This window comes from Heloderma suspectum, chromosome 2, assembly GCF_057233095.1.
Source record: "Heloderma suspectum isolate Gila_16-S chromosome 2, 16-S_ref, whole genome shotgun sequence".
Lineage (NCBI taxonomy): Eukaryota > Metazoa > Chordata > Lepidosauria > Squamata > Helodermatidae > Heloderma > Heloderma suspectum.
Window position 1 is genome coordinate 233935189 of NC_139459.1, and position 17394 is coordinate 233952582.

General features: G+C 42.5%; 1 protein-coding gene across 2 annotated transcripts in view; it reads left to right on the top strand.

Annotated features, from left to right (window-relative positions):
- Positions 1–347: 347 nt before the first annotated feature.
- Positions 348–17394, top strand: part of MAP2K7 (mitogen-activated protein kinase kinase 7) — a 34330-nt gene continuing 17283 nt past the window's right edge. The window contains exons 1-2 of one of the 2 annotated variants that reach the window (XM_084838504.1): positions 348–501; positions 7155–7202. In XM_084838504.1, the coding sequence (XP_084694630.1) occupies positions 378–501; positions 7155–7202 (172 nt within the window). In that variant the 5' untranslated portion in view covers positions 348–377. The remainder of the gene's footprint in view (positions 502–7154; positions 7203–17394) is intronic. The other variant, XM_084838505.1, reaches the window with a different exon arrangement.

Genomic DNA, 17394 nt, shown 5'->3' on the forward strand with positions numbered 1-17394 from the left:
CAGTGTTGGCTGGTTTCGAAAGGCGGGAGGCGGGCAGCGTGATCGCGGGAGCCTTCTAGCAACTCCCAGGCATGGCCCCCGCCCCCACCAAACGCTGAATAGGGAGGCGCATGCGTGCTAGGAGAGGCCCGGAACGTACTGGTGGCGCGGCGCGGCGCGGCGCGGCGCAGCTGTCGAGGCGGGCAGCGCTGGAGCGTTGTGCGCATGCGGACGAGGAAATGCCGTGAGGCAAAGCAAGCCCAGGGCAAGCTAGACTAGTTTGCGGAGGGAGGCGGCGGCTGAGGTTACGGAGGCCCTGTTGGTTCATGGTGCGCCTGCGTGGTGTGGTGTTTGTGTATTCTGGCTGCGCGGCGGCGGCTCCGGGGGAGGGGGGGAAGATGGCGGCGTCCTCGTTGGAGCAGAAACTGTCCCGCTTGGAGGCCAAGCTGAAACAGGAGAACAGGGAGGCCCGGAGGCGCATCGACCTCAACTTGGAGATCAGTCCGGCCCGGGCTCGGCCTAGTAAGGGAGGGTTCGAGTGGGGAGATTCGGGGAGGGCGCCTGCTTGGATGGCACGGGTCCGCCTAGGAAGGCGCTCTGGGACCAGCGGGATTGGGGGAGGGGAGGTGCCGCGGAGGGGGAGGCATTTCCTGGGCGGGGGCGCCAGGTCGGGCAGGGGAGGGCAGACCTCGGGGCAGAGGGAGGAGGAATCAAGGAGCGCTTGTTTACGAAGGAGCCTGCAAAAGGTGGAGGAGGCCCGGAACCTGTGCCTTGGCTCGAGGAGAGGACTGAGGGGGAAAGTAAAGAATCGGGTTAGGGGGTGGGTGTCGGACGAAGGTGTGTGTTGTGAGGGGGAGTATTTGAAAATGAAACCTCTGCGACGGACAGAGGCAGTATGGGGTGGGTTACCAGCAATGCCAGGGCTTTAGTGTGTTTGTGTTTGCTTTTTAGGTTGAGCTTTAGGACAGCCAGTGTGGAAGGAAAATGATAGGAGAAATAAGGGGTACAGAGGGAAGGTCAAGGGAACTTGGAGAGCCTGGGGATGTTGTGCAGGTGATGGATTATCCTGAAAAACTGTGTGTTGGGATTGTGATGGGATAGCGTTAGTGGGCTATGGTGATGGGAGATCTGTTTTCTGTAAACACAAGGAATATACTTTGGGCTTGAAGTTGCCATCTGCTTTAGTGGGGAATGAAGAGTTTGGGGAGAAGCTGGAACAGAGGAACAAGTGTTCCTTGGAGATAGGAGGATCCCAAACCCATATCTCCACATTTATTATAACAATTTTTCAAAGGTGTGGGACTAAGCAGACCCTAAGCAGACCCTACCTAGTCCACTAACTAAGTGGAGGGAGGGGGCAGTGGATTGGTAATGCTTTGAAAAAGTTTGGTTGTGTGTTCAGAAATGTCTCTGAGTGCATTTCCGGGTCAGGGTCTCTTGTTGGACTGATGTATAGTTATAGGAAAGTTCTGTGTTGTGCATGTAAACTATGTTTCTCAAAGCTTTAGTATCTAGGTTAATAGGGTTTTTTATGGAAGGCATGCTCAAAGATGTGTATACATTTTCTTGATCAGTTCTCAGAATACTAGTCAAGCATCCTCCTTGCAGAATAGGTCAGTTAATATTGTATCTTTGTGTACAGTGCTTCTCTTTCCCTAGTGCTTTCTGGTCAATAGTAATGTTTCTGGGCCAGCTGTAGAATGGTCAAAGAAGAACCATGCTGGATCACACCAAAGGCCTGTACAGTCTATTATTCTGTTCCCAAAGTGGCCAACCAGTTGCCTGTAGGAAGCCCACAAACAGAATAGGACTGCAATAGCACCCTCCAGCTTGTATTCTCCAGCCCCTGGTATTGAGAGGTATATTTGCTCAGATAATGGATAGCCTTATCCCCTGTGGCAGGGGTGGGCGACATCTGGGGTTTGGGGCACTGCATTAGCTCACATAGAAGCCTGTGGGGGCCGCACTCCTCTTCTGTTGCTTGCAGGGCTCCCAACAGCCCTCCAAACAGCTGTTGGGTGAGCTGTCAGGAGCCATTCTGCAAAGAGACTGAGGTGGTGAGGAGACCCATTCCTGCACACCCTGTTACTCTGCAGAATTGCACACCTGACAGTCTGCCAAACACCCGTCTATGGATTTGTCTCATTCCCTTTAAAAACTGTCCAGGTTGGTGGCAACCACTGTTTCTTGTAGTAGACAATTCCATAGTTCATCTGTGTGCTGTGTGAAGAAGAACTTCTATGTGTCCTGAATCTCCCAACATTCAGCTTCATTGGATGACCCTGGGTTGTAGTATTATGATAGAGGGAGAGGAATTTCTTCCTGTCCCCTTTCTCCACATCATATACATCTCTAACGTTATTCCCCTTACCCTTTTTCTAAGCTAAAAAGCTCCAGACATTGGAACCATTCCTTATAGGGGAATTGCTTAAGCCCCATGATCATTTTGGTTGCCCTTTCTAGCACCTTTTCCAGCTTAACAATACCTTTTTGAAGTGTGGTGACCAGAACTGTATACAGTATTCCATGCATAGTTGCACTACGAATTTGTGTAAAGGCATGATCTTGTTGGCAGTTTTATTTTTGATTCCTTTCATGATGATTCCCAACATGGAACTTGCCTTTTTCACAGTGTCCACACACTAGATTGATGTTTTGATCGCGCTGTCCACCACACCTGCACGATCCCTTTCCAGGTCAGGTGTCAAGCTACGTCAGGGAAACCCAGTATATCTTTACTCCTGCTCTGGGATGATGGCACAATATCATCTCACTCTAGGATGATATTGGCAGAAAGAGGAAGGATTGGTGCTATACAGTCCTCCCTCCGATGGATATAGAGTAGTGCAGGCATCCAACATGGTGGCTTAATTTTTTCAAGGCACACTTCAGTGCCTTTCATAGCACACTAGTTGTTCCAGCACACAGTTTGGGAAACAGTAAAAGAATTATTTGAACACTTTCACTGAGAAGATAGCTGGGGGAGGAATTTATTTATTTGCAGTATTTATAGACTGTTCCACACCAAAGTTCTCAGAATGGCTTAGAAGAAGAAAGACAACCTCAGTGAGAAGAATAGGAGTCATTTTGAGGCAAAGAGCTGAGATTTTACATGGAGTGATGACATTGTCAAAAGTGTCATAGGAATTAGTAAGGCTTTGCCCTTCCCCTATTATTGTCTAGTATTATCAGATGATATTGAATTATTAATGCACAGGACAAAATATTGGAGAGAGTGTTCATACCTATAGAAGATCCACACAGGCAACATAGAATTTATATCTGGATGATAGCGATGTTGGTGACCGTCAAGATTCAGGATATTTTCTTAATCTGATTTCTGTTAAGTAGCACTTGATTCTAGCTGTATGTTGTGGCCAAGGTGAAATTAACAAAAACTTAGTCTAATTTAACATATTTTCTGACAAACCAATAGCCTGACAGGCTGATTAGAGTATCTGATAGTAATTACGTTGTGGCAAATTATGGAAAATGGCACTTAGGTACAAGTCAGTCGAAAGGTCTGATGCTGACACAGGGCTCTGAGCAGGCAGGAGCTGCCCCATTCACTTTAGTGCCAGGGACATCTCTGCACATGCAGTTGTCCCTGACATTGAAGTGAATGAGCAGAATGTCCTTGTGTGCAGACTTAAGCTTCTGGGGTACAGATATGTCACTGACAAATAGGGGGAGGATTCCCCTTTAAAGTCAACTAAAAGAGGGAAAGTGCAAAAGCTCATCCATTCTTTGCTGCGTATGATTGAGATATTACCTCTGCAGCATGGGAGCGGCTTCAGTGCTGTCTGGACCGATACCACTCCAATAATGTGTATAAACAAGAACCATGTGGGTGGATGAGATGTGATTGCTTCATATGCCAGTGGTGTAGTGTAGAAAGTTAACTACATTATCCTGTGCACCTTCATGGCACCTTGCACATATTACTAGGTCAAGGCTATATGAAAGCAGTTCCTATGCTGCAAAGATAATGTTTGAATTGGGTCCCACTATCTTTATAAAGAACATAGAGCAGAGTTTTCAATGCCAGTTTCAGTTCTCAGCCTCATTGCAATTGAGCCCACCTATGTATTGGAGGGAAGGGGGATATAAGGTTCTTACCTCCTACAACTATGATATCTATGATATTTATATATGAAAATGTAGTACTTTCAGTTCCATTTTCACTTGCGGTTTTGTGACCTATGTGTAGCTTGTTCTCAGTTTTGAGTCTAGAAGCTAGAAGTGGAGATTGCAGCATATATTGTACCATGGGTTAGTAGGTGAAAGCTGGAGTGTGTGTTCAGTGATATTTTATTTAGTTCTTGGACTATCACAGATACAACATTAGGCAGGTAAAGGATTATGTCATTAGGGAAGGGTTCAGGTGACCCCACTATGTATTCAAAGACTACATGAGGGGGATCATGGGGCTGCACAGGGTAACCCCAGCTGCTGTGCATGGTGGCCATGCTCATACATTAGTGTGCATGCAGAGCCCCTTTTCACATGTGACAATTGTATGGGAAGCAGGGCCGCCAGGTGTGTCACAGCAGGAGGCTGGGCTAGCTCTGCAAACTCCCTCATGAGTTCTTGAACATGGGAGGGTCATCTGAACCCCCCACTCCTGAACAGCTGTTCCAGATTTACTAGATTTTCTTAGAAAGATATTTATTCCATTTCTTCCTGTTTAGATCTCCTTCTGCCATTCTGGAATCTTGTAAGCTTATCACACATTCAGGGAGGAAGGTGGTGTTGATAGGTGTCCTTAACAATATGCCCTTTTAGCCTTAAGAATATTTCCAAAATATGAACACAGGAGCGATAGAAACTTATTTTGTCCCCTACTGCACACATTTGTTCCTTTTATCCAAAAAATGTTTCTTAGGCAAGAACAGCTACTATATTATTGTAGCAAAGCAAATTGTATAGTCGGAACTATAATTAGGGTCCTTGGGTAATGTTCCTACCTTGCCAGTTTCTATAGAGCCAGCAGATGAAGGTTTAAGTTGCAAGACCATAGAGTTGGAGGGGGCCTTATAGGTCAAGAGAAATTACAAATATACTTTCTGTTGGCTAGGGTAATGGAAGTTGTAGGTCAAAACATCTAGAGGACCAAATGTTGCCCCTGTCTGCTGAAGTGGAATGAGGCAAGAGATTTTTCAAGTGACAGAGGATTTAAAAGGAGAAACATGTTCAAATCTGCTTTATGAAGAGTTACAAATGTACCTCCTGTTCAAGATATATTTTAAATCCTAGTCTCAAACTTTAGTGGAATGAGGGTCCATCAATATTGTGTATGCAGAATAATTATTTTTTTGTGGAAGATTCTTTTTTTTCAACTCTGATCAGTACTTTTCTTTGTTTTATTCTGGATAGTCCACAAAGGCAACATACCATTATTTATTTGATGGATTTGACTTGACTCTTGATCTTCTTTTACAGAATACCTGAATTCCACACTGTGTTCCACATTTTAATCTATAACATAACATTTGTGTGTGGGGGTATCAGTGCTACACCTTGGAGGGAGCAATCCTATGGCTGCTAGACAGCGGCTATATGGCCATAAGATATCCTGTTTTCCAGGAACTGACCTCCCCCCATTTCAGAACAGCCCCATCCTCCACGCTTGCAGTGCAGAGCAGCCGAAAGGGGGCGTTCTGGGGCGGGGAGGGCGGAAATGCCTGTATGACACATTGTACAGCAGCCTCCTCCCCCGCTCAGTCCTCCCACGGCAATCAGTTGTCTAGCTGAAAATGCAGAGCAAGAGGAGTGCAGAGGGAACAATCCCCTCTGTGCTTCTCCTGCCCTGCTTTGGATAGGTGGCCACGTCTGAGTTTGGAGGCGGCTGTGTATCTGGATAGGATTGCACCCTTAGAGGCTGAAAATTGAGAGAATGACTTAAGTGACCAAGATTCCATATTTAGAAATTGTTCCAATTTTAAAGATGGGGGGCTGTGGTTTAGGGTCACTTGGTGTCTCTTAGTGAGCTCCCTATATGTAATGGTCAAAAAAGTTGATGTCGCTCTTTGATACCCAGACTGATAGGGCAAAGCAGTGGTACTTCTCTCTATATATTTGTTGTTGTTAACATTTAAAAACACTTTCAGATTCAAAAAAACAAACAAACACCAAAGCACCATAAGTATTGGTAAATTGGTTTCTTTACACTGTCTTGCTATCCAACATGAAATTTGGTTGTGGTGGGGGATGAAAAGATACAGGTTATGAACATCAGTTGAGGTGAAAGAGACTGTTACTGCTATCTGAGCACTTGCATGGTGTGGCAAGTTTTGATACCTAAATGTTGAAAATATCTCATGGGTAGGAGTTGGATAAAGGTGGATGGAAAAATAAGGTTTTGAAAGGGAGGTCAATTACCTATTTGAACAACCTGCCAGTGTATGAGAAGCTGGTTATGAGTTCTATTTAATATTAACAGAAGTCAAGGAGTTTAAATTCCTTCGCTTTGCTTTATATTAGATTATCCCAATGACACTGTCTTCTTTAGAATTCTATGAATACATTTCATGTTGGGGGAGCCTAGTAAGACCATGGGCCTTAATGCAATCTTTATGCTGAGATGGGAGTTGGAAATATCACAGATAAAAGTTTTCTTGGGCAATCTTGGATTTTTAAATACTTGTGCAGCACTGATGCTTAATGTTGAGGTTGGAGACTGGATTTAGTCAGTCCTGGGCAAATCTTAGTACCTAAGCATTTGATGCCGACTATGGAAAAACAATAGAGCTATCCCCTTGGTATTTTAAATATTTTTCATCTGTGGCTATGCTGGTGATGAGGTGGATCAGTTTGTTGATGTTCTATTGAAGGCAATGTTCTGTTGCCTTCTGGAAGGAAGGATGGCCATCAACAGGAACATTGTGAGAGGGAATGGAGTCCTACAGAGCTTAATGGAACAGGGTCCATAGAATACACGTGGAGGAAGGACACTGCTGCTTCCCTCACATTAGAAGCATTAAGGATATGACTCCTGTGGATTGATTCTTTACTTGTTTGATGCATCTCATTTTCACCTTGTCTGTCCCCTTTGTTGGTTTCTCACCACCTCCATTCCTTACCCTGAAATTGATTTGAATATGATTTTTCATTTTGATGACTTGATTGTTTCTGTTGTGATTTATCGTGTTTTTTTCTTCCTTTTCCCAATCCAGTTATTGTGATCACTCTAAGCCCTGCTCCCGCTCCATCCCAACGTGCAGGTACCAGAACTTTTTATCATCGCAGCTTGGATTTCTTGCATCATTTACTTAATGCTTCCTTCAACTGCATAGAATTGCCACTTGTCTGCTTCTCCTCCAAGTGTGTGTCTGACCCTGCTTCTTTCCCCACTTTGGTATTCTCCTTTACTATTGTTCTAGCCTAACTCACCAAGACTGGCTAGGCAAAGCAGTACATAAGGCCATGCATGAGAACATGTTTGATTGTCCACAGCTGCAGTAGTTGCTTAGCACCCTCCTTTCCTGATGATGACAAAGCACTTTATGAAGACAGGTAACCATTAAATTATGCATATATCAGACCTTGCCCTAACAACCTCCTTTCCCCTTCATGTGCCAGACCTCTCAGGTGGAATGTGGCAGAAATTCATATTGTCATACTTTACCTTAGATACTTTTGGGTGAAAAGGCAATTTAGAAATGCCAAATTGCATATAGCAAAACAAAAGATCTCTCCTGTGTGAAGTGCAATTGCCTCTGAGGTAGAACCCAGTAGTAAACTGTTAGTTCTGTTGAACACCAGTTTGCTTTAGGGCAGAAAGTCAAGATTTTTCTCTTAGTCAAGGGCAACTATAGATTTTACAGTGGGAGCCTAGTAGCCCACCTTGGAACTAGGCAGGATTCAGAAAGCTGTGAGGCGTCCAATAATAGGGAGAGATGGCAAGAAATCCTAGAATTAACAAAGTCTGCAGCATCCCACAACTGTGCCTGGTTATGTTTTTGATATTCTCTAAGCAAGGCAAACATTTATATGTATCTCATGAATGTATATGTATGCCTCTCTTCCTTAGAGTAACTTGCAGCTGTGTTCACGTTTCCAGGCAGAATCCTGTCCAAGTATTGCCTGGCCCCAAACATGCCAAGCTTTAGAGAATGGATCTAAATGATATGATTTCAGACCATTCTCTGGACAAATGTTATTCACTGGGACTTCTATATATTTCTGGGTCAATGGCACTAAGTTGACTTATTTAAAAACTGATATGCAGTGCAAAGGGCTGCACCTCCTCATTTTTCATATTAGGGAGAAAATTATTCTCACCTTAACAGTAACTGCAACTATTAGGAATCCTGGGAACAATCTTAAATTGCAGTTCTTTAATTAGAGATTGATGCAGACATTTTCTTAGCTGTTGTACGTGCATGCAATAAAGATAATTGCTACCTAGATGAGCTTTAATTGGATAATTTAAAAGATGAGATGACTGTTAGTTTTACTTTATTGGCCAAGCACTTTTATTGAACAGTTAATAAAATAGAATATAATACAAGTTTAATGCTATGCCCTGCATAACCAGTGGGATCTGCAGCAGATATTAAAAACTAGTTCCTGATCTTCTGAGTCTGTCCTTGTTCTTGTGTGGTGGTGGAATCTTCCCTGCCTCATACAGATCTATTTGATATTAAATTGATATTTTCTTCATAAGATCGCATTGGTGATATCTCTTATTGAGACTTCTGAATAAATTGGCACCTGGGCAGATATGTACTTAAAGAGTCTATAATGGTATAGAAGGGATTGCACTGTAAATGTTCAGGTGCCTGCTTTGCCAAATGTTCTCTTTGGCATATGCAAAATTGACTTCTTCACCTTTTGCCCTGAGCTACTGTAGCTGTGCATTGTAGAATAGCTGTGTTTTTTCTACCCTAGAGGCAGCAATCTTTGAGAGTATAAAATATAGAGAGACCACCATGTCATTTTGTTTAGCAGATGCTTGCCTAGTAGTGCTTTGAAGTCTTTCAGGATGGGAATGTGTTTAATTAGATTACCTTCCAGTGCTTCCCAACCTTGCCTTCCACTAGCTCTTACCTGTGCTTTTGTGCTATGCCACTTGTTCCTTGCAGATATCATCCAGCAGAATTTCTTACCTTTCCTTTTAAAAATAGTTATTACTCTAACATTTTCTTCTGTAGGCAGCATATTGACAATTTGTATGACTGTTAGGTTTAAGCATATTGTTACTTTTGACTTGCCAGTGTCATTGCAACCATCTGAAGTGCATGTGGTACAGGCAGCTAAATTTAACCAAGCCTAATTATTACAAGAGCAGGTCATGGGCAAGATGGGTTCTTTTTCCTTGAGGCTGAAGAGCAGATCAAGTAGAGCCACAAAATCCCTTCCGAGGTCTAGCTTTTGGCTGCTTTTTTTTCATTCTTCATTGAAAAGCTTAATTTTAGTTCGTTTCTCCTGAATTTGAGTGAATGGTGAAATTCCAGCTTCAGCTTTAAAAATGATTTGCAGCTGTTCTGGTTGCAGAGAAAAGTTTGACCACTGCGCTCATTTATGGCCAGAAGCCAAAAAGCAAATAATGATGCCACATTGCATTATTTTGCAAACTGTCTATTGAGTTGTCAACTAAGTTTCTCTCTCTGCCACTTGTAAATCTGTGGGATTGGCAACCACATGAATAAAATACTTTAGTCAGGTCTCAGAAAAGTATGTTGCTACTTGTTGCCCTTTACAATTACAGGGTAGGCTATGCTTAGCATAAACCTAAAAACTTGCCCTTTCTTCTCTTGAAGAAGTTAAGGTTTACTTAAGAGGGGATGACATAGTGCAAAGAACACATTCCTTGTGGATTCTTATACTGTGTAGCTGCTTTTCCACTGAGTTGGATCACTGCCTTTCCTCTATATCAGTAAAACATACCATAGCAGAATTGCAGCACTACACTTCTGTAGCTCCTTTCAGGTAAATATATTGAAGGAGAAATGGCAGCTTGCCAGCTGAATTTCAGAGGAATTCATGTATTGCAGTGCTGGGTGATGAGTGAGTCCTTTGGGGATTAAAACAGTGCACTGTTGCTGTTCCTCTCTAGTGCTAGTAAGCTTACCAACATTTTAAAAAGGTGGATCCCTCTCCCTGTCAGACTCCATGTTAAGGCAATTGATGGGCAAATCCAATGGCAAGTCAATAAACAGGCAAAAGGTCAAGCACAGAGGTATTAGTCCAGTATGGGATCAGTTTAGGAGTAGCAAAGGTTAAGACACAGAATTACCAGGCAAGTGGACGGTTTCCAGAAGAAAGGTCTGAGGTTCAGCCAAGGTAAAATGTGGGTGAGCAGGTACAAACGCAGTCCTAGAAGCAAAGTCAAGCAGGTCAGTAGCATGAAGGTTCAGTCGCAGAGAAACAAGGGTTCAAGGTACTAAAAACTGAGGCAAGGGGTTGCTTCCAGCAGCTAGTGGGCCCAAACTGAAAGCTTAAATGCTGCAACTTCCAAAGCCCCACCCAGGGCTCAGCTGCAGTTCATCACAGGTCCTCTGGCAAAAGTCCTACTCAGGAGGAGGGCCTTGCTCACAGGGAAGCCCTTACTCTTGAGGAGTGCACTTCACCTCTGTGGCGGCCTGTGCCTCTCATCTTCTGATGCCAACATGCTCTAGGGCTGGGTGGATGTTCAGCCTCCACCTCACACTATACAGGGGATGTATGGTCCCCAGGGACCCCATCCAGGGATCCTCAGTGTCCATCAGTACTGGAGGACCCAGTGTAGCTTTCCTAGAGTTACTATAGGTGTCATTGTCAGGGTGGCACACAGGGTTGTTGGACTGTGCAGTGTCTGGATTGTCATCCTGGCCAGGCATGATAGCTGAGAACCTGACAATCTCAGGGACCCTTATTCTTTTAACTGCTACTTTTAAAAACTCCCAGTCCATGAGGGAATGCCTAGGAGTATCTCATAGGGATCACATTCCAATTCTTACTAATGTCTTGATCATGGATTTGGAACTTGGGCGTGCATTATGTGTGCAAACAAGCACAATATTCTAACCTATAGCTCTTGCTCTTTGAATAATGACAAGAAGCTGAATTCAAGGATGGTGTTCACACAGATTTGTCTTTGTAACTTTGTCCACTTTTAATGTGTTGTGCCATACAGCAACTGTTTGTAGAAAAGTTCACTCCAGGCATGCATTCCAAAAAGAAGGGAGAGGAGTGCAGGAAAATTCAATCCAAGGCACGTTTTTGAAAGCACAGTCAGAGAAGCTACTTTTGCCTAGCAGAGCTTCCTGTCTAGGAAGCGCAACAGACACAATTAGAGAAGTATTCCTCTAGTACTTCCATCTAAGGGACTTCCAGCAGGTTATATACCTTTTGGGATATAGGCAATAAGACAAGTTTGAGTTATTTCGTCTAGCATTGTAGTACAACCCCATTTTAGGGAGAGCAGGCTGCATATCCATTTGGGATAGGAAATAGAATGTTTTGTATTAAAAATGCACCAGGTTTTCTGGTGAGGCTGGGGTTTAAGGAGAAAGAATGCAGCTGTTAGAATTAAAACAAAACCGTCTCTGTACTTCATTATGGTAGGAAAATTGCCAGAGCATAAAGATATAGGCCCACATTTCTCATGTTGCAATTTCTGCAACCCAGTGTCCCTATTCCTTTGCAGATGACTAGCTCCTCTGTGTCAGTGCTTTAGTTAGCCCTTTCATTCAGATGCTGTCTTGGCCTCTGTCTGCTTAGCTAAACCTCTAGATCACAAAATGACTGAGCTTCCAAAGGCCTACAGCTTTAAAAGGCCATCATTGCTCCCTAAAAAAAATATCAGGAAGCATTTGTCATCTAACAATTAAAAGTCAGCTTAGGGATTGAAGTTATTTATTAAAATACCGATCCCCTCTAGGCAGTCATATGTTCAGGCATGGAGGAATGTCTTTTTCCAAAAACTTGCTGCATAAAAAGAGTTATACTGGATTAATCTTTTTAACGTTAATCAAAATGCCTTTTTAACTTAGCCCCTGTTTTCCACATACTTGATAGTTAAACATTAGGTGATGTAAAACATTGAAGCAAGTCCCAAATCCCCTATTGCTCTAGAAGATGGAATATGCTTGCTTATTACATTCTTACTCCTTTAGTTTAATGAAATGTATAGCTCTCCTAATACTTTACTATGACTATATATAAAAAATTGCCACTAGATCTTGTACTGGCTGAAACCATAACTGGGGTCAAAAGGGCAAATTCATGGAAGCTGTGTCCCTCAGTTGAGGGAGTCAACATTATGTAATCAGAGCATAGCACGCTTTTCACTTGGTCCAGTTTTCTGGCCTTTCTCCCTGCCTCCTATTCTATTTTCCCCATGACACCCAATGGAGGATAAACTTTTGTATTTCTGCAGAAAACAGCAAAACTACACAATTTAAGAGAATCTTGAATTCTTTGCTAAACTACCAAATTATGCAACCTAGAGTTCAACACTATGGAAGAAATTATGCAAACCCTTCCATACCGTTGAACTCTAGGTTGCATAATTTGGTAGTTTAGCACAGAATTCAAGATTCTCTGTTTAGACAAAGACCAGCCTGGCCTTATAACAAAAATTACAGTGATCCAGAAATGTAAAAGTTCACTGATACATCACTGTATTCATGACCCCGTGATGCTACCACAGGCAGCTATGGGCTGAAATTACAGGGCTATAGCAGTTGACAGTGAGATTGAGGCCAAGAACTAATCTTCCAGCTGCAGTGTCCAGAGGTTATATGAGTTTACACTCTAGGGGCTGCTTGACTCACTATAGGTTGAAAAGGTTGCCTAGGATAAGATGCATTCTGTCCCTTGTCACTTCTGCTGCTGATCCGTTTTCCCCTTGTAAATGTTTGTTTAAAAATGTTCAAATAGAGAGCTAAAAGGAACATTAAATTGAGCCTTAGTCTATTTTCTTCTCTTTGTTGATGGGTGGCATTCCTTGGCCCTCACTCTTCATCAGACCTGCATTTCCTTGGGTGTAATATTGATCACTTTGCCTGGTACTGCAACTGTGCAATAAGTATCAGGAAGGGGCAGGAAAAAAATCTTTGTAAAATACATCCTATTAAAAATGTGGCAAATATACACAGTTTAGGGAGCTCCTGTTTTAATTCTCAAGGGCCCATGGAGGATGTATGCAGAGGAATGCCAATTTGTCCTCAATATCTGAAATGCCTTTGAATATGTTTCAAGTTTGTTTCAGTCCTACCCTGAGAGAAATTGATGTCAAAAGTGAGCCCGGAAGCATTGTGAGCCCTGAAGAAAAAAACACTTGGTGTATCTTCTTCAGTTTTTTTAATAAGTGCTGAGTGTTCACCTTATGATTATAGAGTGCTTTTATGATTAAAAATAAGATTTTATAATATAATAATAAAATTTAATTATTAAAATACCCTATAGAGTAGAATTACAAGATATTGCCAAACATTGTTGGAAAGTTGTAGGTTCTCAGTCTTGCTTATAATACTTGTAAAATTCAGATTTATTTTCTTAATAATAAAAAAAGGGTTACCTTACTACCACCTTGTCTAGTGTTTCAGTAATGTCCAAACTGAATGCATCTCAAAGTGTTTTGGGGTTTGCCATCCGTTTTTACGTAGATGTAACATTTTGTTTTATTTATAATAGCTACATCCTGTAATCATAATACCCATTCTTTCAATGCTGGCACTTTCCTAGTCTTCCAATATTTACCGTAGACTAGTGGCTACTAACATGTAAAACAGTAATATTTTGTTATCCCTTGGAACTGGTCCTTTCAAGTAAATCAACATACATAATTTAGGATCCAGTATCAAGTTAAACTTTAAGGTATTGTTGATCATATATAATACCTGTACCCCAAACCTCTTTGCTTTTTTACAGCTATGCTGGCTGTGTAGGAAATGGCTTTTTTCTTGCCTACATTTTCAGCATTTATCACTGCCATTTCCATTGAAAAAAGTTCTACAATTCCCAGCATGCCCCAGCCAGCCATGCCTCCTGGGGCATGCTGGGAGTTGTAGGACTTTTTCCTGTCTAAATATGTATAGGATTGCATCCTAAGTTTGTTTTAAGGGGGCTTATCAAATAGAGCACCGGAAGCTATGGTCCAATTTTTAAAAGTTTAGCTAGGAAGAGCATCTGGATTTTAGTACAATCACATTCAGAGTAGATACCCTGAATCTTAGCTTTTTCAAAGCACTCAACAGCCTTAGGCAATTCTGCTCACAACTACTTAATAAGACTGCAATCCTGCCCACTTTTAGTTTAGAGCAAGTCCTGTTGAACACAATAGAACTTCTGAGTAGAGATGCATAGGATTGCGCTGTAGGTAGCCTCACATTGCAGGATTCCAGAAGATCTGACCATGGTCATTCAGAGTAGAATCTACATTGAATTCAGTCTGTGCTGGTTTGAATAGGCTGTGGGTTATGTCACATACCTAGCAACCAAAATCTGAAATACCTCTGGAGGATACCCCAATGTCAGCAGCCTCAATACTGTTTCTGTTTTTTATATGCTTCCATCTTGTGTGCAGTACCTGCTTATGCCCTTTAATAGAACCTTCCTGCTTTGCTCTGCTTCGGTTTTGGCTTTCTTCCATGTCCCTCTTTCTCCTCCCACTACAGTTATTTTTCTCCCCTTTAATGTAATCTTTTCCAGTCATACACTAGAGTGATTGACCTTTTCTGCAGCATGTTTTTCTCCTTTGCTGTGGATCTCCTTTTGGCAGATGGAGGCTGATAGGTTTGCATGATTGAGCTGTAGAGTAGCATGCAGGCTTCTTGAACTGAGAGCTTGAGTGCTATAAGAATGGATTTGACAGAACTTTAATGCATTTACTTGGATGCAAAGGGAGGTGGGCAGTAGTGAGTTGTGTGGATAGCAGCTAGATTTTTCTCTGTGGTATTTCCACCAGCATTAACATTTCTGGTTTTTAAAAAATTGGTGTATTAATATCTAGAATGGAGGATTTACATTCTTATGCTGCTCCTCTTGTTCTGCACAGGATGCTTGATAATCCTCTGCATTCATGATGAGCATGTCCATCTGATTCCAGGCAGAACTCTCTGCTGTTCTCCAGAGGCCTCCCATCTCACGGGGCCATGCTAAGCAGGGTGGTTCAATTGAAACTTTAGCTCATATGATGACCCACACACTTTAACCGAAGAAGGTGGTCATTGTGTTTTTGTGTTTGCAGAAGCATCCTAACTGTCATTGGGCTGGGGAGGCTACATCTTTAAAGTTACAGACTTCCTTAGCCCCCTTAAGGTTTCTGAAACTAGAGGACCCATGTACACATTCACAATGTACCCTTGTCTTTTTTCCTTCAAAGACTTGACTCTGCAACTGGCTCTGAGAGCCATTTCACATGTTATGAAGAACAGCATAAGAGGAAGTGAAAGCCATTCACACTTCTACTGTATGAGATCTATGGCCTCACTTCCACCTGGAGTTAATTTATGCCACTTAATTGGCCATTGGTTCTAGCTTTGTGTTAGAAATTTTAAAGACGGGTGGGCAGACTTTAGGCTTGTGTTTACTTTTTATAGTAGTAGCAGCTGAAGAAGGTGGACATAGATTTGTGGACCAAAGATTTGTGGACCAAAGTGACACGGAGCACATGTTTATTCCAGGAATTTGTTTTTAGTATCAATACTGGAGCTCCAATTCTTTTACACAGAAATCTACTCTTGTTTTCCCCACAATTTTTTGCCTGATTTAAGAGATGGAAAGCCCTTTTGTTGTCACTATTTTTAACCCATTGGCAGTTGGAAACCTTTGCTATCATCCATTGCAAATCACCCAGAGCTCTTCCATTAGGTCCCAATCTACCTTCTGCCTGCCTCTGTCTTAGGCAGCTATCTGCATTTGGGTGCAGACACAGTCCTATTTGTCCTTGCATGTTCTGGCAAATCAAAGAGTTCCCAGCAGTAGGCAGCCTCAAAGTATATTGTTATCAGAGGTTCCAAGGTATGGACCATATAACATGGAAAAGGTTTTACAAAGTGAAACTAGAAGTAAACATTTGGGATTGAGGTTTAGTTCCCTGGTAGAATTCTGATCTGTAAGGCTTGGAGGAGGGGGCACATGAATAGTTCACTAAAATAATTATGTTTTGCCCTAAAGATCTATGAAAATTATCTTTGGTTTATGCCAACAGGTGTTTTTGTTGTAGAAATGAACCTGCCCCTTTGGCACCTATATTAATTGCAGAATGATAAGGAACTCATTAGCATTTACAAATCCATGGAAGTAAATGAAAGTGACCCATTCTTATTCTGAGATCCAAAAAATAATTCTTCAGCCCTGATGCTATAACTGCGTAAGGGTGCAATCCTGTGTCCCCTAGACAGTGTCTGGAGGACATAAGATTTTTGGGTTTCTAGGCTTCGAGGTCGAAACCAGGGCTCTGACCTCAGAGCCCAGAAACAGCACTCCCCCCCCCCCCCCGGAGCTAGCATGACTCTCCTGCGCCGGTTATGTCTCCGCACTCAGAAACAGAGCGCAGAGACAGGGAAAAGGGAGCAGGGAGGGGAGGTGATCATGGAAGACACGTTACACAGCTTCCTGTGTGCCGTGCAGCCTCCCCTCCTCCTGCTCTGAAGCCCCCTGGCTAGACATGCGAAATCGTCTCTCTACCAGAAATGCAGGGTGGCTGGAGCATGGAGGCAAGGATCGCTTCCGTGCTCCAGTTGCCCTGCATTGGATGGTTGTCAGCCTCTGAATTTGGAGGCTGGCAACTATCTCCATAGGATTGTGTCCTAAGAGAATATTGTCTGAATTTTTAAATCACTGTATAAATGTCGTCATTGCACACATCTTTAAATGACTGTCATAAATGTTTAGGGGAATGGAACCTTGGAGGCTTAAAGTACTGTGTTCCAATAAAGTTTTAAAATGGCACAGGTCCACAGTCTGGATTTTTCTAGTATTGGTTTTTGAAATGAATGAAGTTGCCCTCTAAATGCAGAGTTCTGTTAATGAGACTAATTGCTACTGTACCTTAATTTTAAAGACAGTTATGATAATGCATATTCTTTCTTTAGCCTATTCTCTCTGGGGTGGGAAAAGCAGCCAAATCATAACAACAGTGAAAAATCAGCTAAAGGAATATTTCATAATAAAACCCTCTTTAGCTAAATGGGTGGATTCTCTGTGTTGTTCCTGAGCAACCTATTCCGCGGGCCTCATCCTCCAAGACAGATTGTGTGGCCAGAGAAAGGTTTTGGTAAGTGCAGCTCCTTTGAGTCTAAACCCTGTGCTGTGGAGTCTGCATACTTACAAAAAAGTGTTTGCAATGTAGCTATTCCATGAGCAAGTAAAACGTTTCTGGAAAATGTGGAAACCAAACAGGAGTATTGTCATGTAAGATAAAGTGTGTCAAATTAGATTAACCTTCAACATAGTTGAATATCCAGTTTGGCATACAGCTTC